Genomic DNA, 23,847 nt, shown 5'->3' with positions numbered 1-23,847 from the left:
TGTGCAGTTTTTAGAAGCTTGAACTGAAGTACTCTAGGTATATATATTTGCCAGTTTCTGGTGTTCAGTAATGTATATGCATACATGCAAAATACTGCAGATGCTGAAAATCTGAAATCAATATGGAAAGTGTTCTAGAGACTCAGCAAGCCCAGCAGCACCTCAGGAGGGAAACGTGAATCTATGGTTCTCTCTTTACAGATGCTGCTAGACCTGCTGAGTTTCTCCAGCACTTCTTTTTTTCTTTTGGTATGTTGCAAATTCTTAATGTGCATTATATTTACAATCTATTTACAATGATTAGGAGTAGTCAGCATGGTTTTGTGAGTGGGAGATCATGCCTCACAAATTTGTTAGAGTTCTTTGATGAAGTGACTAGGAAGGTTGATGAAGGTTTGGTAGTAGAAATAGTCTATCTGGATTTCAGTAAGGTCTTTGATAAAGTTCCACATGGTAGGCTGCTCTGGAAGATTAGATCGCATAGAATGCAGTGAGAGCTGGCAAATTGGATACAAAATTGGCTTGATGGTAGGAAACAGAGGATAATGGTGGAAAGGTGCTTGTTGGACTGGAGGTCTGTGATTAGTGGTCCAGGATCGGTGCTAGGCCCATTACTGTTTTTCTATCTATATTAATGATTTGGATAAGAATGTACAAGGCATGATTAGTAATTTTGTTGATGACATTAAAATATGCGGTTTCATGAACAGTGAGGAAGGTTATCAGAAATTGCAACAGGACCTTGATCAGCTGAGGAAGTGGGCCAAGAAATGGCAAATGAAATTTAATATAAATAAGTGTAAGGTATTGCATTTTAGAAAGTCAAATCATGGTGAATGGTAGGACCTTAAGGAGTGTAGTGGAACAGGTAGGCAGGGCAGTGAATCAGGCTTTTGACATTTTGGCATTCATCAATCAGGGCATTGAGTATAAACGTTAGGAAGTTATGTTGCTGTTGTACAGGACGTTGGTGAAGCCGCATATGGAGGGACAGTGTTCAGTTTTCATAAACCTTGTTATAGGAGTGATGTTATTAAGCTGGAAAGAGTGCAGAAGAAATTTACAAGGATATTGCCTGGACTCAATGGTCTGAGTTAGAGGGAGAGATTGGATAGAGTCATAGAGATGTACAGCACAGAAACAGACCCTTCAGTCCAACTCGTCCATGCCAACCAGATATCCCAACCCAATCTAGTCCCACCTGCCAGCACCTGGCCCATATTCCTCCAAACCCTTCCTATTCATATACCCATCCAGATGCCTTTTAAATGTTGCAATTATACTAGCCTCCACTACTTCATTTGGCAGCTCATTCTTTACACGTTCAATCCTCTGTGTGAAAAAGTTGCCCCTTAGGTCTCTTATATCTTTCCCCTCTCAACCTGAACCTATGCTCTCTACTTCTGGACTCCCCGACCCCAGGGAAAAGACTTTGTCTATTTACCCTATCCATGCTCCTCATAATTTTGTAAACCTCTATAAGATCACCCCTCAGCCTCCGACGCCTCAGGGAAAACAGCCCTAGCCTATTCAACCTCTCCCTGTAGCTCAAATCCTCCAACCCTGGCAACATCCTTGTAAATCTTTTCTGAACCATTTCAAGTTCATAACATCTTTCCGATAGGAAGGAAACCAGAATTGCACGCAATATTCCAGCAGTGGCCTAACCAATGTCCTGTACAACCGCAACATGACCTCCCAACTCCTGTACTCAATACTCTGACCAATAAAGGAAAGCATACCAAATGCCTTCTCACTATCCTATCTACCTGCAACTTCACTTTCAAGGAGCTATGAACCTGCACTCCAATGTCTATTTGTTCAGCAACACTCCCTAGGACCTAGGACTGTGGGCGGCACGGTGGCTAGCACTGCTGCCTCACAACACCAGAGACCTGAGTTCAATTCCAGCCTCAGGCAACTATCTGTGTGGAGTCTGTACATTCTCCCCGTGTCTGTGTGGGTTTCCTCCGGTTTCCTCCCACAGTCCAAAAATGTGCAGTTTAGGTGAATTGGCCATGCTAAATTGCCTGTAATGTTAGGTGAAAGGATAAATGAATGGGTCTGGGTGGGTTGCTTTTTGGAGGGTCGGTGTGAACTTGTTGGGCCGAAGGGCCTGTTTCCGCACTGTAAGTAATCTAAATCTAAAAACCTTACCATTATGTGTATAAGTCCTGCTAAGATTTGCCTTCCCTAAATGCAGCACCTCGCATTTGTCTGCATTAAACTCCATCTGCCACTTCTCAGCCCATTGGCCCATCTGATCAAGATCCCGTTGTAATCAGAGGTATCCCTCTTCGCTATCCACTACACCTCCAACTTTGGTGTCATCTGCAAACTTACTAACTGTACCTCTTATGCTCACATCCAAATCATTTAATAAATAATGAAAAGTAGTGGACCCAGCACTGATCCTTGTAGCACTCACTGGTCACAGGCCTCTATTCCGAAAAACAACCCTCCACCACCACCCTCTGTCGTCTACCTTTGAACCAGTTCTGTATCTAAATGACTAGTTCTCCCTTTATTCGGTGAGATCTAACCTTGCTAACCAGTCTCCCATGGGGAACCTTGTCGAACGCCTCACTGAAGTTCATATAGATCACTTCCAATGTTCTGCCCTCATGAATCCTCTTTGTTACTTCTTCAAAAAACTCAGTCAAGTTTGTGAGACATGATTTCCCACGCACAAAAGCCATGTTGATTATCCCTCATTAGTCCTTGCCTTTCCAAATACATGTACATCCTGTCCCTTAGGATTCCCTCCAACAACTTGCTGACCACTGACGTCAGGCTCACTGGTCTATAGTTCCCTGGCTTGCCCTTTCCATCTTTCTTAAACAGTAGCACCACATTAGCCAACCTCCAGGCTTCTGGCACCTCACGTGTGACTATTGATGCCTCAGTAAGAGGCCTAGCAATCACTTCCCTAGCTTCCCACAGAGTTCTTGGGTACACCTGGGGATTTATCTACTTTTATACGTTTCAAGACATCCAGCACTTCCTCCTCTGTAATATGGACATTTTTCAAGATGTCACCATCTATTTCCCTACATTCTATATCTTCCATGTCCTTTTCCACAGTAAATACTGATGCAAAATACTCATTTAATATCTCCCCTATCTCCTGCAGTTCCACATAAAAGCCACCTTGCTGATCTTCAAGGGGCCCTATTCTCTCCCTAGTTACCCTTTTGACCTTAAGGTATTTGTAAAAACCCTTTGGATTCTCCTTAACTCTATTTGCCACAGCTATCTCATGTCCCCTTTTTGCCCCCTGATTTTTCTCTAAAGTATACTCCTACTGCCTTTCTACCCTTTTAAGGATTCACTCGATCTATCCTGTCTATACCTTACATATGCTTCCTTCTTTTTCTTTAGTCATCCAGCATTCCCTATACCTACCAGCCTTTCCTTTCAACCTAACAGGAATATACTTTCCCTGGACTCTCGTTATCTCATTTCTCGTTATCTCATTTTCCAGCCGTCCCTTTATCTTCGAACATTTGCGGCCAATCAGCTTTTGAAAGTTCTTGCCTAATGCTGTCAAAATTGGCCTTCCTCCAATTTAGAACTTCAACTTTTAGATCTGGTCGAACATTTTCCAACACTATTTTAAAACTAATAGAATGGTCGCTGGCCCCAAAATGCTTCCCCACAGGCCCTGAAGAAGGGCCTGTGCCCGAAACGTCGAATCTCCTGTTCCCTGGATGCTGCCTGACCTGCTGTGCTGTTCCAGCAATAAAGTTTCAACTTTGATCTCCAGCATCTGCAGACCTCACTTTCTCCACCTCAGTCACCTACCCTGCCTTATTTCCCAAGAGTAGGTCAAGTTTTGCACCTTCCCTCGTGGGTACATCCACATACTGAATCAGAAAATTTTCTTGTACACACTTAACAAATTCCTCTCCATCTAAACCTTTAACACTATGGTAGTCCCAATCTATGTTTGGAAAGTTAAAATCCCCTACCATAACCACTCTATTATTCTTACAGATAACTGAGATTTCCTGACAAATTTGTTTCTCAATTTCCCTCTGACTATAAGGGGTCTATAATAAAATCCCAATAAGGTAATCATCCCTTTCCCTTATTTCTTAGTTCCACCCAAATAACTTCCCTGGATGTATTTCCGGGAATATCCTCCCTCAGTACAGCTGTAATGCTATCCCTGATCAAACACACCACTTCCCCTCCTCTCTTGTCTCCCTTTCTATCCTTCCTGTAGCATTTGTATCCTGGAACATTAAGCTGCCAGTCCTGTCCACCCCTGAGCCATCCTCTTGAGCAGTTCTAGCAAATCTCCTTGCCAGTATATTCGTCCCCTTCCAATTTAGTTGCAATCCGTCCTTCTTGTACAGATCACTTCTACCAGAAAAGAGATTCCAATGATCCAAAAATGTGAATCCTTCTTCCATACACCAGCTCCTCAGCCATGCATTCATCTGCTCTATCCTCCTATTCCTGCCCTCACTAGCTTGTAGCACCGGGAGTAATCCAGATATTACTACTCTCGATAACCTCCTTTTTAAAATTCCTGCCTAACTCTCTGTAATCTCCCTACAGAATGTCATCCTTTTCCCTTCCAATGTCATTGGTTCCAATGTGTAAAATGACCTCCTGCTGCCCCTCTCCCCCTTGAGAACATTCTGCACCCTCTGAGACATCCTTGATCCTGGAACCACGGAAGCAACACACCATTCTGATTTTTTGCTGCTGGCCACATAAACGTCTGTCTGTACCTCAGACTAGAGTCCCTTAAGACAATCGATCGCTTGGAACCCGACGTACCTCTCATTACATTAGAGCCTGTTTCAATACCAGAAACATGGCTGTTTGTGCTACGTTCCCTTGAGAATCCATCACCCCCCACGGTGGCACAGTGGTTAGCACTGCTGCCTCACAGTGCCAGAGACCTGGGTTCAATTCCCGCATCAGGCGACTGACTGCGTGGAGTTTGCACGTTCTCCGCGTGTCTGCGTGGGTTTCCTCCGGGCGCTCTGGTTTCCTCCCACAATCCAAAAAAGTGCAGGTTGGGTGGATTGACCATGGTAAATTGCCCATAGTGTTAGGCGAAGGGGTAAATGTAGGGGAATGGGTCTGGGTGGGTCGCGCTTCGGTGGGTCGGTGTGGACTTATTGGGCCGAAGGGCCTGTTTCCACACTGTAAGTAATCTAATCTAATTTTCCAAAACAATATACTTGTTTGAAATGGGGATAGCCATGGGCTTTTCAATTCCTCATTGCCTCTAACTGCCTCTCCAACTGATCCATTTGATCTGATAAGATTCGCAACGAATGGCATTTATTGCAGATATAATCCTCAGTAACCCGTAAACTCTCCCTGAACTCCCACATCTGACAAGAAAGTGTATCACTCTACTAAGGGCCATTTTTGCTTCTTTCAATCTACAGACCCAGAAAATAGCACTGTCTTCAAAACACCGCTCCAGGTTAAAGTAATACTTATGGCTTATATTTTAAGTTTAATCAAGAGACATATCTCAATAAAACATATAATCAAGAAAGAACCTAATCCATTCACTACTGCAGAATTATTTTAAAACCATGCTTAAAACATCCACTTATCTGTTTCTGTGCTGTGACCTCTCCTAACAGATTCCTCCAAGATATGCTTAGACTTTTTCTTGAGAGCATAGGAGACTGAGGGGGGAACTTTATAAAGGTGTATAAGACCATGAGAGGCATGGATAAGCTTGAATGAACTCAGTCATTTTCCCAGCGTTGGGGGATCGAAGACGAAAGGGCATCAATTTAATGTTAGAGGGGAAAAAATAAAGGGGAACCTGAAGGGCAACTTTTTTACACAGTGTGGTAGGCATCTGGAATGAGATGCTAGCGAAATTTGTTGAGGGAGGTATGTTAACAATATTTAAAAGGCAAATACATGGATAGGAAAAGATTAGAATGATATGGACCAAGTATAGGGAAATGGGGTTAGTTGGACGGACATTTTAATCGGTTTGGACCAAAAGGCATGTCTCAGCGCTATAATATTCTATAACACATTTGTCGATCCCATTTACAATCTATTATAAATATCAATTCCTAATTTACAGTCTCATGACAACTTATATTTTATAACGTGTGCTGATTCCTCTTATCAAATACTGCACTGTCGCCACCTTGATCCAACTGTCACGTCACGTGCGGCTATCTGGCTCCGAGCATGCGCCACTGCTCCATCCCGGTCAGAGATGTTGGGCGGCGCCATCTTGGGGAAGGAGTTGATCTTGCTGTCTCCTTCCGTGTGAATATGAATAATGTATAGGCACATATTGTATCAGAATGGGGATCTCGCAGTGATGGTATGTACAAGTGTCCTCGGAGAATGGGAACGGCTGTGGCTTGTGCTTGGTTTTTCGCTTGTTCCCTGTTGTACGCTCAGTGTTACTGCATGATTGACAAGGGAAGCCAAGAACAAATCTGCGATAATCGTCTCCACTCGAACAGGGCGATGTAACTCACAGTAACAGTGCATTATTTCACAGGTCAATAACTATTTAAACAATAATCTGTTATAGTTTATTTGCTACTAGTTACAAAAGCATCCGCATTCATTTTGAATTATTTGTAAGTGGATTACCTGGATGGAAAATCGCCCGAAATGGGAAGACACCTAAAAAGTTAATTACTTTTTCTTTGCCTTGGTGTCATTTTAGAATATGGTTATCCGGGAAGCAGCACTTTTAAAGGTTTTAAACAACTAGTGCGAGATGAAATCCTAGAATCATGCTGTATTTCATTTTCCCTGCCCGCCCAATTTTGATAATTGACAGGACTGAATTGGGCAAAGTTAAGGAGAATAATTGAATTTTAAGTTCTGAATTTGCCTTTGACAATAAAAACCTTAAAATCTAATGCTGGTGCATCACAAGACACAGAAGTAAAGAAAAATTTGTTAACTTCTGAAGGCCAAGGCAGAGTCCAAACAATCCAGTCAAAATTCCCCAAGCTTTCCCTTCTCTCAGCTGCCATTTTTATATTCCTCATTAAAAGAGAAACCGTAGTGAAGAATTCTTCTGGAGTCTGAACCCTTGGAATAAAGTGGCAATTGTACTGTCACTTGGGTTGATTTCTTCACATTATATTTATATATCAGTTCCATTTACATTTGACTTTGAAATGTAATCATTACAGTAGCTTTTGAATAGGACAGAAAATGTAATAGTTTGGAACCAAAAGTATAACGTGCTTTGCAAATAAAGCTGTGACTGAAATATCTATTTGATTTTTAAGGTAAATATTTCTTTGTATACTGCTAGGTTGTATGGTAAACAGCAACTGACGTTTGAGGGAATATGATCATTTTGACGGTTATAGCTTGGTTTGGTTCACCAGCAAATCAGATGATTTCCAAAAATAATTGTCTTATTACGTACCATGGCAACTTACGTTTGTGCCTTTTACATTGAATATTTATCAGCAACGTAGATATAGCGCTAGAGTCAACATGAGGACTTAATGGCTTGCTGTAGCTATTTTACGGGAAAATATAACTTTTTTGTGATCTCAAAGTTCTGTCTTTGCCATGTCTAAAACAAGTGCGGGTAGTACTCCTATGATCCTAAACCTTGTATTAATAGTCATCTACTTAGCTAATCAGAATAACATTTTAACCAATCTACCCTCTTACTGTTGGCATCCAGGCACGATTAAATTCTGCTCAATGAAAGGGGACTCATAACTATAGCATTCATCAAACTTAAAACACCTTTTATGTAGTATAATCTGTTTAGATTTATCATTATCTTCATCATCCTCATGTCATATCAAAGACCACGCCTGTTCACTCTGAAATTCACAAACCATCGTACTTAAGTCACATCTAAAGCACCTGTTAGCATTTCTTAGGTATTCCCAAGACTTGTTTATTGCTGTTACTTTTTAATTTTCTGCTAATATAAGTAGATTTGCTTTATGTGTTTTTATAGGTGTCAGTGTGTTTTCAGTCAGTCAGGTGTACTGTCTCCTGTCATGGTGTTTGAACTATTTAGAAACCTGGTAACTGTCAAGATTTTTCATTCCTTGTGTCACAGTGGAATACTTAATTTGTTCCATGAAATCTGAAGGGAATAACTTTCTTCAGTTTTTCTTAAAAGTAGCGGGCAGTGTTCAACAGAGGATCCTTTTCTGACATGTGGTCATCAATTAGAGCCAGTTATTTGTCTGTAAAAGATACCATAGCACAATCTAGTAACTTAAACACTAGAACTGAGACTGGCATCTTAAGTTGAACTTTTTTAACCTTTTGTATCATTTTCAAAATGTAATTACGTATTCTACCATGGATTATCCATTCATTTTCCAAACTCTATCAAGTCTAACCATGATTTGGAGATGCCGGAGTTGGTCTGGGTGTACAAAGTTTAAAAATTACACAACACCAGGTTATAGTCCAATAAGTTTAATTGGAAGCACAAGCTTTCGGAGCATCGCTCCTTCATCAGGTATTTGCTAACCAGGCCTTGCAGAAATTTAACAATTCATTTTTCTTGTAGATTCTATCCAGGAATTCTACTGAATCCAATCCTTCAAGGGTTAATGACTCTCATCTAGTTGCTAATGCCTTCCTTATAATTTGACTTTGTGCAGTAAGCTGTGCCACGTTTTGTTTTCTTTTTGCTGTATCCTGTGCCCACATATTACTTTCATTCTTCTTATGGTCCAGACTCCAAAAACATCAAAGGCTAATCATGCTCTAACAATTTAAATTTGATTTTTGAAATTTTTCACAAGCCCCTAGGATTTTAGTTTTGGGCCCAAGAAAATGTAGTTCTCAAACTTCACTTTTGATAACCATCCAGTGGTACCATGTCAATTCAAGGCAAAAAGGTATTAAAGGTAAAAATGCAGATGCCTTTGTCAACAAATAAGCTTTTATTTATAAAGCTACAAATACATTGTCCACCTCCAATCCATATTGGTGCTTAGAGTCTGTTATATCTGAGCACAGTGCAATTTCCCCCAATTAATCCACAGGGATCAATGCTAGGTCCACTTTTGCTTGTCATTTTATATAAATGATTTAGATGAGAATATGGAAGGCATGGTTAATAAGTTTGCGGAAGACACCATGTTTGGTGGTATAGCGGATAGTAAAGAGGTTATCTAGGATTACAAAGAGTTCTTGATCAGTTAGGTCAATGGACTGAAGAATGGCAGAGGAAGTTTAATTTGGATAAATGTGAATATTGCATTTTGGTGAAACAAATAAGAGTAGGACTTATACAATTAAATGTAGGGCTTTGGGTAGTGTTATAGAACAGAAAGACCTAGTGGCTCAGATACATAATTCTCTGAAGTTTGCATCACATTATAGATAGGAGAAAATGAGGACTGCAGATGCTGGAGATTAGAGCTGAAAATGTGTTGCTGGAAAAGCACAGCAGGTTAGGCAGCATCCAAGGAGCAGGAGAATCGACGTTTCGGGCATGAGCCCTTCTTCAGGAAGGGATCATTCCTGAAGAAGGGCTCATGCCCAAAACATCGATTCTCCTGCTCCTTGGATGCTGCCTGACCTGCTGCGCTTTTCCAGCAACACATTTTCAGATCACATTATAGATAGGCTAGTTAAGAGTGTGTTTAGCATGCTTGCCCTCATTGCTCAGACCTTTTGAGTATCGGTGTTGGGATGTTATGTTGAGCTTGTATAGGATATTGGTAAGACCTCTTCTGGAGTACTGTGTCCAGTTCTGATCATCCTGTTATAGGAATGATATTATTAAGTGGGAGTGGGTTCAGAAGAGTTTTACCAGGATGTTGCCAGGAATGGAGGGTTTGATTTATAAGAGGCTTAATAGGCTGGAGCGTAGGCGGTTGAGGGATGACCATATGGAGGCTTATAAAATCATGAAGGGTATAAATAAGGTGAACGGAAGGTGTCTTTTCCCTAGTTTGGGGGATTTTAAGACCAGAGAACATATTTTTAAGGTGAGAGGAGAAAATCTTTAAAAAGTTATGAGGGACAGTGTTTTACAAGGACAGTGGTTCGTGTATGGAATGAATTTCCAGAGAAAGTGGTGGATGTGGGTACAGTTACAATGTTTAAAAGACATTTGGATACGTACGTAAATAAGAAATGTTTCGAGAGATATAGGCCAAGCTAGGACTGGTTTTAGTTTGGAAATATGGACGGCTTGGACCGAAGTGTCTGTTTCTCTGCTGTATGACTTTAATACCACCATCTGAATAAACTAAATAAAGGGGGGGGGGGGGGGGGGGTTCTTGTGGAACAGTGATGGTGTTCCTAGCTCTGAGACAGGAGATTTAGGTTACATACCAGTGGTGTGTAATAACATCTGAGTAGGTTGATTAGGAAATATCTATATAAATAAAGGGGGGGGACCTCTTGTGACACAATGATTGTGTCCCTCCTCTGGGCCAGGAGGCCTGGATTCAAATCCAATCTGGCAGTGTTTGATAACATATCCAGATAGTTTGATTAAAAGTAACTACATGTAAATAAAATTAATAAAGGTTTTCAAAATAGACCTTAAACTTAGCACCTCTGGAAGTGCAGCTTTTCCTCAGTAATGAATACAAGTATGAGTCTTATGTATTTAAATATTTGGAGCGGAGCTTGATCAAATGGTCATATGACAAAGGAAAATGTTCCGTCAGGACTGATGCTATCAGGAGTTTAATGGGAGCAGGATTGGTGAGGAAAATTGGAGAAAGGAACAGAGAATATTTAATAAGTTAATCTCATTATCTAAAATTGATCTGAGAAAATAAATGGATGAGTTGTATAGTAAGATAGAACCCTCAATATGAGTTTGCTGTCATCTTTTAATCATATGCTGGAAATTTGCCTGCACTGACTAAACATAGCTGCAATCCCAGACTTAACTCATTTCTCAGCCAATTAGAAGTACTAAAGATGCTGACTTTACTTCAATACCCAAGTCTCAGGAATTAATTGAATAAAATATTTCCAAGTATTGATTCCATCATCAAAAACGTCAGGATAATATTAAAACAAGTATGTTTTAAAGAAATAATTTTAAATATTAAAGAATAATTAATATGTTAGAAATAAAGTAAATGTTTAAACAACAGAGGGAATGAGAAAGAAAAACGTTAATTTTGAAAATAACCTTTCTCTATATAAAATTGGGCATTTGAAATATCCCCTTAAATATGTGCAGTTTGTATTACAATAAGAAAATGACTTATGACACTAGGATAGCTCAATACAGTATACTCTGGATATCTATGTTCATCTACTCAGGTCTCTTAAGCTCCCCAGTTTCACTTGTTCCACCATGAGTAACCATGCATCCAGTTATCTAGTTCCTAAATTTTGGAAATACCGCTCTTCACCTCAATGCCTGTCTGCCTCATTTTCTTTTTGAGATACTTTGTCAAACCTATTTGTCATCTGATCTAAGTCTCCTTGTGTGACTTCATATACAGTATCTTATTCTATAATGTTCCAGTGGAGTCCTTTGGGACATTATATTACATGGATATAAGTTGTTGCCATACTTTTGTCGCAGGGGTATGTATTTGAGTTAAGAATGTTTAATCAAAATTGCTTGTCATTGCAGTTATTTAATCCATTTAGTGTGGGGAGCTGGTGGCTAGAGGATTCACTCATTGGTCTTTCATATTACAAAGTATAGTTACCATTGAGTCATTTTAGCAATGTTTGTATCTTGAATTGCAGGAGAACCCTTCTCAATTCAAATATTACATAACCAATACTTCACTGTTTCATCTCTCAGTGAGTTCTGTGCCTTGTGTTTGATGTCTGCTCCAATCTGGAATAGAGCAAAGTATTCCTGCATCAAAAGAACAGAAACTGGAATGGCAACATCAGCCAAAGGCTGAAAATGGAGGATACCGAACCTGATGAAGTGGATAAACTGAAGGCGAAGTTTATGTCAGCATGGCACAATATGAAGTACAGTAGGTGTTATTTGTACATTTTCAGAGTGATTAGATTAAGCATACACATCGAACTATCAAAAGGCTACTAAATTTCAAACTAAGTGCTCATGTTAAAAAGTACAAACCAGCTGCTCCAGTGACATGTGTAAGCCATGCACGTGAGGCAATACCGCGTTTGTTCTCTGATCTGGTTTAATTTTGGTGGTCTCTGGTAGTATAGTTAGCCTCAGCTGGGGAGGAGAAGGGTACTACTGTTCCTTCTCTTGGTCTTGCTTCATTGGCTGTTGACGGAAGTCATGTTGTGGATGTTGAATGAGAATAGAATTGGACATGCTGTGATGGTCTCTATGATTGAGTAAGCACAGCAGATCAGGCAACATCAGAGGAGCAGGAAAATCGTCTGATGAAGGGCTTTTGCCCGAAATGTCAATTCTTCTGTTCCTTGGATGTTGCCTGACCTGCTGTGCTTTTCTAGCACCACACTCTTGACTCTGATCTCCGGCATCTGCAGTTCTCACTTTCCACTCTAATTGTGTAAGCTATTCCATAGCATAATTTATGGGTTAGGAAGTTACTCAACTCAATGGGTCCATGCCAGTTCCCTGTAAAGGAATCTAGTAGCTCCCTATAGCGATCTATTTGCACCCCGTAGCCCTACAGGTTTATTTCTTTCAAGTACCCATCCAATTTCCTTTCAAAATCTTTCATTGTTTTTGCTTCCATCACTCTCATAGACAGCAAGTTCTTCCTTACATTCCCCTGCTTTTCTTGCCCAAAGTCTTAAACCTGTGACCCCCTAGTCATAGTGCAATCAGCTAATGGGAAGAGTTTTTCCTTGTGTTACATTATCTCAACCTATCACAATCTTCTACACATCTATCAAATCTCCCCTCAATCTCTTTTAGGTAACTCCAGCCTTTCCAAACTAGATTTTTAAGTAAACAAGCCCCATCCTTGAGATCAGGGATCCTGCTAAAGTATGTGGTCGTGCAGCTACTCCAAGGTTCTCTGCATGCTGAGCTGCGTGCTAATGCATTGACTTCCAGGTTCAGAAGTTGCTGCTGTGCAGGAGCCTTGGAGGTCCATGCACCAGAAATAAAATTCTGATAAATCTCCTCTGCAATCCTCCGCTGCTTTCTTAAAATGTGACCAGAACTAGATGCAGTATTCTGATTGGGACCTAACCAAACATCAACTTCAATGCCTTGTGTACTCAATGCCTCTGTTCCACTATTTTGAAGCCCAAAAATCCCATGTGTTCAACTAACTGCTCTCTCAGTAATCTTGTCACTTTCGAAGAACAATTCACATGAAATCACAGGTTCTTCTGCTCCTGTGGGCTACTTGGAATTAAGCTAGTAAGTCTATATTGCTTCTCCCATCCCTTCTACAAAATGCATACCTTACACCATCTACCAGAACCTGCTGCTTTCCATTCTAAAGCCAACTTTTAAAAATTAACTTGCATACTGGCTGTCCTAGTCTATAAAGGTAAGTTTTCAACCAACCTTTTTTATATGTTTAAAAAAAAGCAAAGAATTGCAGATGCTGGGGGAAATATGAAATAAAAACAGAAAGGGCTGGAGAAACTCAGCAGGTCTGACAGCATCTGTAAAGCGAAAAGGTGTTAATTTTCCAAGTCCAGTGATCCTTTGTCAGAACATTTGTCAAAAGGTCACCGAACTCGAAATGTTAACTCTGCTTTTTTTTTCTCTGTAGTGGTTGCCAGATCTGCTAAGTTTCTCTAGTACTTTTTGTTTTTGTCTTTTATATGCTACATTTACTTGCACTTTTTTAAAATCCATTTAGACAGCAGCCATTATATTTTGTTCATCAACTTTCTCTGCTACGTCATTAAAAAATTCAATTAGATTTGTACAGCAAGATCTCGCCATTATGAACGACCAGTTGGAAGTGAAACTGCATCGTAACTGGCAGTAATGGAACTAGATCTTGACATAACCCAAAACCATTAGAAGGGAAAAGGAAATGAGTCTGTGTCAATAAAGACCGCACTAATTGAGACCTTGTTGATGCCTGGAGAATCTTGTCTGTGGCATGAATATTTACAAGCTTAACCCCTGTTTCAAGACTTGAATGCATCTAGCCTGATACTTCAGTCTACATAGAGGAAGTGAGATATTGTTGAATGTAGTCTTTCAGATGCATCATTAAATGGAAACTTTCACTGCCTAGGTGGATATTCAGTTGCTAATTCCTTGTTTATTGTGAGGGAATTGAATATAAAAGTAGGGAGTATACTGGTGAGATCACATCTCGGCTACAGTGTACAATATTTGTTTCTATATTTAAGATAGGACAGAAAGGTGTTGGAAGCAGTTTAGAACAGGTTTTCCACACGAATACCTAGAATGGGTGGTTGACTTATGAGAACAGGTTAGATAGACTAGGCTTGTATCCATTGAAGTTTAGAAGAGCAGGAATTGACTTGTTCGAAATATCAATGATTTAGAGAGTATTTGACAGGATGGATGTTGAAAGCATGTTTCCCCTGGTGAAATTAATCTGGAAGTAGAGATGACTGTTTCAGGAATTGTCCGTTTAAGACAGATGAGAATTTTTTTCTGAGATTTGTGAATCTTTGGAACTTTCTTTCTCAGAAGACAGTGGAATTGAGAATCCTTGACAAAATTTAAGGCAGAAGTAGGCAGATACTTGATAAGCAAAAGCCTTGGAGTTGAAATTAAAATCTGATCGGTCGTGATCTTTCAGAATGTCAGAGCAGGCTTGAAGGTCCGAGAGCCTACTCCTGTGCCTAATTTACATGAATATAAAAAGTTCCTGTGGGTCTCTTCAAAAAGGAGCAGATATGTTCTCCAAGGTTATCAATTAACATTTGTTGCCCAATACAAACTGCATAAACAAATTATCTGTTTCATTGCTATTTGTGACATCCTAATCCCATAATTCACTGACACATTTGCATTCAAAGCAACATTGCCTAATTTCAAATGTGATAAATTGGCTGTGAAGATCTTTGGGACATCCTAGGGGTGTGAAAAATGCTTAAAAAAAAGAGAGATATACCTGGCAACCACAGACCACTGGGCTTAATGTAAATAGTGGAGAAAGTTTTAAAGATGTTAAATTAGACCAAAATTTAATTGGCATTTCAAAAATATGGTTTTTATAAATGTAAATCAACACAAATTTGTGAAAGGCAAATCATGCTTGCCTACCCTTTGATGAACTAATGGAGAGGGTCATGCAATGATATTGTGTTATACAGACTTTCAAAACGCATTTGATAAAAGTAAAACATAATAGGCCTCTTAGTAAATTGGAGTGCATAAAAGGAAAGGGGCAGTTGATCTGTTTATACAACTTAGGAATAGAAAGTGGTAAATGATTAGCTTTAGTGCCAACTTTGGTACAGTTGCTCTTTTTAGCATTGTGGAGATCTAGACTTGGGCATAATTGCAAATGTTGCGAATTACACAAAATATCAAAATGTAATGTCCTATACAGCTGGACCCTCAAGTTCTTTCGACTGCCATTGTTTCTAACTTTTCATTGTTAAGAATGTTCTAGTCTTTTTAAATATAAAACCTTTATCTACCTACATTAAATCCATTTGCCACAGTTTATCATTTACAAGTCTAGATATGTGGCTTTCCATCCTACCACCTAATTTAGTGATTTTGATGGTTTTTCTAAAGTAAATAAGGAACAACTATTTCATGTGGCAGGCAAGTTGGTAAGCAAAGGGTGCAGATTTAAACATTAAACAATAAAGGAATGAAGGTGCCAAAAGTAAAATATTGTTGTTACACAGTGCATTCCAGATCAGAAGTCACCATCTGACAGGATGGTTGAAACATATTCAACAGTAACTTTTAAAGGGGAACTGGATAAATATTTGAAGAAGAAACATTTGCAAGGCGATGAGAGATGGTGGAGAAGAGGACAACTGACTGGAAAGCTCTTTGACCAGGCTATTGAAGTTACAAGTGATAAAAGTGCAATATGTTTTGACCACACTGCTACTCTGTAACAAAGTGAAGTTGAGTACTTCTGAAATTCAGGTTAATAAGGAAAGTATTTTGGAATGAAATGAAGTGCTGATGCTCTTAAATTTATTCTGTAACCTTTTTTTGACAAAAGACCTTATTCACCATAATCAAGTTTATAAAATTCATGGTATTTCAAATTTGTTTGTGATAAATGTTTGTAAAAACTTGTTTTTAAATGTAGCACAGATTTGTCTACCAATAATTTGACACAGACCAGAGGTAGAACTGGCCTGCGTGACTCATTACATGCTAGATAGCGCAATTATTACCTAAAGCCTTGGGAGCAATTATCAAATATTTGCTTGGCAAATGCAAGTTTTAATGTGTAAGTAAGCTCTATTTTGTTGTATAACAATTCACTTTGAGCACGACTGAAAGTATTGATGATGTCAACACTATAAATGTTCTATATTTATTCTCTCACCTTACCAGCAAGCTAATTTTATGCTGCTACCCCCACGTACAATTGCACACATTAGTGAAATCTAATTTCTTCAGATGCTAACTGTGCAGCTTTTTGCCAATGGTGGTTTTATTTAAAGAAAGTTAAAACAATGGGCTTCTGTATTCTGTCAGTGAAGCTTTGTCAGTCATTCTGGAAGTATTAGAAAATGCCCCATGAAGTGCTTTGTAGTGTTTCTAGCTAATAATACTCTTGTCTGTTTTCTATTCCTTCAGGCTGGGTTGTGAGAACCAAAACAAATTTTAGCAGAGATACTCCTGTCTTTTTGCTGGGAAAATGCTATCATTTCAAGTCAGAGGGTATGTACCAATACTTGCTTTTGATTTTCTAAAATGCTTTATTCATTTCCGTTTATAATTTGACATGAGGGACGTTTTGTAGGTTTGCATTGTTATTTCATTTTAAGGACTAAATTTGTGTATAATGATTTTAAATAAAAATAGATAATGCAAAAGGGAGCATACAACTCAGCCTCCAAAAGAGCAAGATTCCATGATAGGTATGAATCTCTGAGAAGGAGGTGACCTGAAACATTGGCTCACCAATTCGGTCTTCAATATTCACTAAATTCCTAGCATTTTCTGTTTTCTTTATTCATCTTTATAACATGCAGGGTTTCTTCTTTACCTGTGGAATCAGAAGTCAAATCACTCTTCTTGATGTTAGATGGTATTGCAGCAAGTTGGAAAGCGGCAATCCATTTCCCAAAATTCACCAACATACAGGCCAATATTAGCCAAAGTTGTTATTCTTCCTCTCTGTTGAACAATGTTCCATTTTGTACAAAGATGCTTCAAGATGTTGGAATACGACTGTGGTTTCTCATGTTGTTTACAAAATCCATTTCTGATAGTTATAATTGGGATAGAATGCATAGAAACATCCATGGCAGACCTAATGACCACCTGATTGATTTTGGAGTCATTTTAAAACTAGAGAAATTTCCTGACATCATCTTTCTTCTAGTTCAGTAGAGTTATACTTTAACATTAGATTAACATATTGAGTGATATACAGCATCAAATGCCGTAACAGGAAAAATTAATTTAAGAGTACATGCACCTTTGTCTGCTTAGTGCTTTGTAATACAACATATCTAGATGCTTCGTAGGAGCATTATCAAACAAAATTTGTAACACGGAGAAATATTGTGCCCTATTTTGAAAAAAAGGTGTAGTCATAAAGGTGATTGGTTTTAAAAAGCATTATAAATGAGGAAACGGTGGCAAAAATATAGAGAGGAAATTTCAGTGTTTGAGGCCTTGGCATCTGAGCATGGCTGCCAATAGTGGAGCGATTTAAAAACTGGGAACCAGAATTGGAGGAGCGCAAAAATTGCAGAGGGTGATAAGGCTGGAGGAGATTGCAAGTGCAAAGCCAGGCCAATGGAGGAATTGCTAGCCAAGAATTGAAATTTTGGCTATGGTTGATAGGAGCCTTCCTAAATCAGTGGTGAATGAATGGGACATGGATAGCAGAGTTTGGATGAATTCAGGTTTATGGAGGATAAACATGATGGGGCAGCCAAGATAGCATTGGAATTGTTACGTGTGGAGATAATGGTTGAAAATTGTAGCAGCATATGAGCTGAAGAGAGATAAGATTGTACGTTGCCATGGAGGTGGAAATGGGTGGCCAAAGTAATAGTATAAGTATTGAAAGAATGGCTACATTTGTTTGTTCCAAATAGGCTGGTTCACTTTCTGATTTTTTTGCCAGGAAGAAAAACTGTGTTGGTGGCAAAGGAATTTGATTTGTGTCCGAGAAAACATTTAAAGCACTGGACAATGCATGTGACAGTTCAATTTGCAATTATTGTTGACACATACACAAATATATTAAGAAATGAAAGCAACCCCTGATTTGTGAAAGGCAAATTATGTTTGCGTAACTTTTGATAAACTAATGGAATGAGTTGAGGAAGCTAGTGCAATTTGTGTTGTGTTAGCTATTGCAATTTGTGATGTGTTATACAGATTTTCCAAAGACACAATTTAAAGGATGATATAATAGATTTGTTAACAAATTGACGTCTGTTGGATTAAAGAAGTAGTTGTTCTGTTGAAAGAAAATTTACTAAGGACAGAAAGCAGCGAGTAGTGGTCAAAGGTTGTCTTCCAATTCAGGGAGATGTGCAGTGGCATTCCACAATGATCATTAACCCTGTTTTTTGTGATTATAAATGTTGGCTTGAACCGTGGAAAACCCCTTGCTCTTTTTTTTTAACAGTATCACTGTGTTCTTTAAAAGCCATCAGAACAGATTCAAGTTCTCATCTGATGGACAGGATCTCAACAGTATAGTGTTTCCTTAGTACGGTATCATGAGCAAAGGATATGGGTTTAGATGTGGGAGAAGGATTTGTTTGAGGTGATTGTGCTACCAGCTGAGCTGTGCTAGAATGAAGTGAATTACATCAGATGAGAGAACAGGTGAAAATGATCCGCTGGTTCAGTTCAAAACTTGCAAATCATTATTCAGAGAAACATCTGGACAATTATTGATCTATTTTGTTTTTATGTTTTGAGACTGCCTAGGTATAGATTGTTTGTGTAGAATTAAATTTGATTTTTCTTCAAAAGAATCTTTAAAACATGGATATTACACAGTCTCGAATTGCTAACAGTGCTCTGAAAAATTGTTTCTCACTTGTGAAAGCTTTACCCATTTGAGTATTGTATCACTGAGAGGCAGTTGATGCATAATAATCTTTCACTGCAAGTACTGTTTGATTTCATATCTCTTTGCAGAAGATCATTATTTGAAGAGTATTTGTTCATTTTGTAAGAACATAAATAACAATGTTAAAAATTGCACAACACCAGGTTATAGTCTAAGGTACCTTATCAAGGAGCAGAACTCCGAAAGCTAGTGCTTCCAAATAAACCTGTTGGACTATAACTTCTTGTGTGATTTTTAACTTTGTCCAGCCCAGTCCAACACCAGCTCCTCCACATGGTAAATAACAATGTCAGAGTGCAATATTTTTAATAGTGCAGTACCTCATTCTTAGCACTTGATGTCACTGCAATCAACATTTAGATTAAAATATGTTACATTGTTGTGGTACTTGATTTCGGCCACTGAGTGGCATTGCAGGAAATCGCGTTGTGTGTAGCAATATTTTATAGTGCTGTCTGTGGCTGGTACTGAATATCATGTTATGATATTTGATATGCAGTATAAGAATCAGGCATTATATACATCAGGAATTTGTAAGCAATAAAAATGACTTTCATTGGTGCAAAAGGGTTTTTAAATTTTCTGTAGGGAAAAAGAAATCAGAATGTTGGAAAAAAGTGCGATTAGAAAAGCGGAAAAGTTTCAAAAGGAAATTGGGTGGCTTCTTGAGGAAAATAAACCTGCTGGGCTTCAGAGATACAGCAGTGAACAGTAATGGAACTGACTAAATTGTTGTGTGAGAGTTCACATTAATTTAATGCTCAAATGGCCTTCTTCTGCACAGTGAATCTCATTCATTAAAATCAGAGACAGAAGTTTGTGATTCAGACTTCTCAGCCTTTGACCTGTCTTGTAACCACTATTTATTTGTTGACCAGATCTTGTTGCAGACAGCCATTGCCTGCTTCATTAAAGAGGTACTAATGGAACAGTCAGTGACCATGCCCAATTCTGACATTCTGAGAGATGAAGAGTCAGTAGCAAGGCAACTGAAGGTGATTGGGCCTTGGCATAATCCTGAGGAACCCCAGCATTGATGTCTTAGAGCTGATACTATTGCCCTCTAATAGCTATTAACTTGTTGACTTGATATTAGGTGTGGTTCTAACAAATGGTGAATTTTCTCCCATTCCCATTAACTTTACATTTTGCTGAGCTCCTGGGTAGCATGCTAGATTAATTGTGCTTTGATATCAAGGTTAGTCACTTTCCCTTCACCTCTTGAATTTACTGCTTTTTTCTCCACATTACTTACTGAAGCATTCTGAATATTGGTTTGTAAGTGTCACTTAACACCACTGTCTTCCATTACTTCGGTAATTGAAAATAGACTGTTTGGATGATAATTGGTGAATTGGATTTATCCAACATTTGTAAATGACATGTACCTAGACAAGTTTGCATATTGTCAAGTAAATACCAATTTGTGTTTGTTATAGAAAGATATCGATAATTCTGGAGAATAGAGCTTCAAAACTATAACTGAAATGTAGTCAGGGCAAGTACCCTTTGCTCTTTCTAATGCTACTGGATATTATGTTGAATTAATTGAAATGGCTGTAAAGGATCTACAAATATGGGTAGCTCAAGAGGAGATAGAAATGGATAATTCACTTGACATTCTGGCTGGACTTGGTGACTAATGCCTCAGCAATGTTTTTGTTTGCACACACATCATTAATCTAAATGATGTATTTTCTGAAATACAGAGAAATCTATGACTACATGTTCATAAGTTTTGAAGGTGACATGGCAAGTTGATAAATTATTTAAGAATGCATGTGTCGTACTACACTATGTAAATAGCAGCATCAAATTCAAAATCAAACAAGTCATGATGAACGTCAATGAATTTCTATTTAGTTCTTCTACTGCTATAATTTGGACTCCTACTTTAGGAAAGTGTGGAAGAAGACACAGCATGACATAAAGGACGAAGAGCTTAAGTTATGCAGCAAAGTTGACAAAACTGACATTGTTCTCCATAGACTAGAGAGGTTGAGGGGAGATTTTTATGAAATATTTAAAACTGAAAAAGTTTGATAGAGCAAGTATGTAAAAACTACTTCCTTTGGCAAGTGCACTGGCAAGAAGCCACAGATTTAAAAGTGTGATGGATTCTGTGAAAGTAAGTTTTTCCTAATAGCCAATCTAATCCTACTTCCACTGTTTTTACAGTTACACTGTAGTGGTAGCTTATTTCTTTAGTTCAAATAATCTATTCACATGAACAAAACATTATTTCTTCATTATTTGGAAACAAAAATTTTCATCTTTTTAAGTCTACTGTTGAACTAGCGTGAACTCTAGAGTGTACTCGTGAACTTTAGCTACTCTTGAAATAAATGCATTGAACTAGAAATCAATGCCTTCACAAATTAGCTATTGCATTTTCCTAAAATACAGCATTGGACACCCTTCAAAAGTAACACTTTGGCCACAAAACACTTGTATGTGTGCTTAGGCTAAAGACATCCTGTACTGAAAAGCTGCAATTTCTTCCTTTCTGTTCAGTCTGCTTTAGTCATTCATTCTACAAAAGGGGAAGGAAAGTCTTGAGGGATAATACTTTTGTTTTAAAGTATACCCCCAATGTTTGCCTTTAGTTTTTTAAGTCAAACTTCTGCCTAAACAAGAGAGGGACAAAGGGCTTAACTTTTTAGTTGCTTGAGTGGTGCCTGTGACCTCAAACAGTCAGCTGTTTCTTAAAGACAGCCAATTAGCTACAATGTGAGGCTTCAATAACAGACATAGTAGAGGCATCCTGCCCCCTTCAGGTTTTGCTGGCCAAGTAGTTTTCAGTCGATTGTAGTTCAATTATAAGCAAACGTGGAATAAAAATGCACTTTGACACATCAACTTCACTCCTTTCACAGACCAGATACAATACACCCTTTCACAATTTCTATCTAATCTATTTAGTCAGTTGATGGAAGTTTCTGCATAAGTAGTCCCGGATCTCCAAGGTAATCAAGTAAGCCTCTAATGTTCATCCATCCTCGTTCTCCACCATTCAGCCCTTGCTTGCACTTCTCCGCAGGCAGAACAAAATACCTTTTCTCTGTCTGTCAGTTTAAGTAAGTGCTTAAAGGCCTTTTTTAAAAATATATTTTGCTGTTTGCACTTTTTAGGAATGGTTGAAAGTGCGTCAGGCTGCAGAGATGCAGCTACAAGCACGGAAATGGTTTTGTGTAATGTGAATCAATTCCGTAAAGATTTCATCACTAGAATCTGGCTAACGTATCGCCGTGAGTTCCCACAGTTAAAAGGTTGTACACTCACAACAGATTGTGGCTGGGGCTGCACACTGAGATCTGGTCAAATGCTTTTGGCCCAAAGTCTTCTGCTCCATTTCCTTGGACGAGGTGAGTTTGTTTTGTTCTGATTTAATAGGTAATAAATTTTATAATGCTAGTTCAGTTAAACATTAAAATGCTTAGAGGATGAATTCACTGAATCTTATTTGAACCTTCGCTTGATCATTATTCTGTGCTATGTTGTTCTGCAATGGGATGGTGATGGTGTTACAACATTTGACTGCTGAAAGGAAGATATCATTGAAAATCACTACCTGGTGGCCCATACTGGAAATATATATGTTTAGTACTGCAAGTGAACACAGGGTCAGGTTCTACAATGAAGAATGGCCATTGATAAAATACCAGAAGGCACCAGGCATTTGTGTGACCACACCCTGGAGAATCATTGCTTTCAAAGGGTAAATTAAGTAACAGGAAAGTAAAGTACCATTTATGGCTACAATAAATCATCTTAAACCATTTGATTGCAGTGAAGGACATTGTAAATGAGTATGCATAACCCTTAACATGTTCTCCCCAAAGCTCTGTACTTCCTCCATTGTATTCCTTAGCTTAGAGGTCAGATGGATGACCTGGTTCAATACCTCTACCAGTGCTAACCCTACTATTATACTTAACAAGAATATTAAACTGCATTGAAAAGTGAAGAATCCAGGCAGATTGATGCTTTTTTTTAAGGACTGTGAGACTAATTGAGATGCTGCTCCTGCATGCTTGATAAAAATAACTAAGTCATGATTGGATGACAATGAACCACCAGTCTTTTGTCCCACCGCAACATCAGTTTTCTGTATCATGAAGAGAATCTCTAATTTTATTTTTCAAAACTCTAATTGATGTGTTATATTCCCTTGCAGATTGGCTCTGGCCAGATGCACTTCAAATGGTTACCTTAGAAACTGAGCTATTCAAAGCCAAGCAACCAACAATGTCTGATGACTTTGCAGGTTTTACCTTCCTGCCACCTTTAGAAAGTCCACTACAGCATATGAGTGAACAGCTGGGCTCATCAAGTAATGAAAAACAAACACTAAAGTTAAATCCTGTTAGTACAGCAAACGAGGATGAAAAGTTCCATAGGAAAATAATTTCCTGGTTTGCAGACATTCCAGCAGCTACCTTTGGAATGCATAAGTTGATAGAATTGGGAGAAAACTCTGGAAAGCGAGCTGGGGATTGGTATGGGCCAGCTGTTGTTGCCCACATTTTAAGGTAAGTGGATATTAATTCTTTTTATTGTTAGCATAGGAACATAGGATTCCAGAACAAGAATAGGCTATTTGGTCTTTCAAGTCTGCTCTACAGTTTAAATAAGATCATTATTGGTCTGGTTGTGGTCTTAATTCTACTGTGCCTCAAAACCTTCACTCCCTTGTTCATGAAAAATCTAAGACTGTCTTGAATAAATTCAATAACTCAGCCTCCATTACTTT

General features: G+C 38.6%; 1 protein-coding gene across 5 annotated transcripts in view; it reads left to right on the top strand.

Moving 5' to 3' along the window:
• The first annotated feature begins 6,213 nt into the window (after nt 1-6,213).
• The window catches only part of atg4c (autophagy related 4C, cysteine peptidase), a 49,067-nt gene continuing 31,433 nt past the window's right edge, over nt 6,214-23,847 (top strand). Inside the window, exons 1-5 of one of the 5 annotated variants that reach the window (XM_043699453.2) lie at nt 6,214-6,328; nt 11,750-11,933; nt 16,628-16,711; nt 22,226-22,459; nt 23,272-23,626. In XM_043699453.2, the coding sequence (XP_043555388.1) occupies nt 11,858-11,933; nt 16,628-16,711; nt 22,226-22,459; nt 23,272-23,626 (749 nt within the window). In that variant the 5' untranslated portion in view covers nt 6,214-6,328; nt 11,750-11,857. Of the gene's footprint in view, nt 6,329-6,355; nt 6,512-11,749; nt 11,934-15,711; nt 15,962-16,627; nt 16,712-22,225; nt 22,460-23,271; nt 23,627-23,847 lie in introns of those variants that run through there. The other 4 variants (XM_043699454.2, XM_087990696.1, XM_043699458.2 and 1 more) reach the window with 4 other exon arrangements.

This window comes from Chiloscyllium plagiosum, unplaced genomic scaffold, assembly GCF_037043375.1.
Source record: "Chiloscyllium plagiosum isolate Xiang-an unplaced genomic scaffold, Cpla_swu_hap1 HiC_scaffold_9, whole genome shotgun sequence".
Lineage (NCBI taxonomy): Eukaryota > Metazoa > Chordata > Chondrichthyes > Orectolobiformes > Hemiscylliidae > Chiloscyllium > Chiloscyllium plagiosum.
Note: the sequence above shows the minus strand (reverse complement) of the source record. Positions and strands in the feature narration are given on the sequence as shown.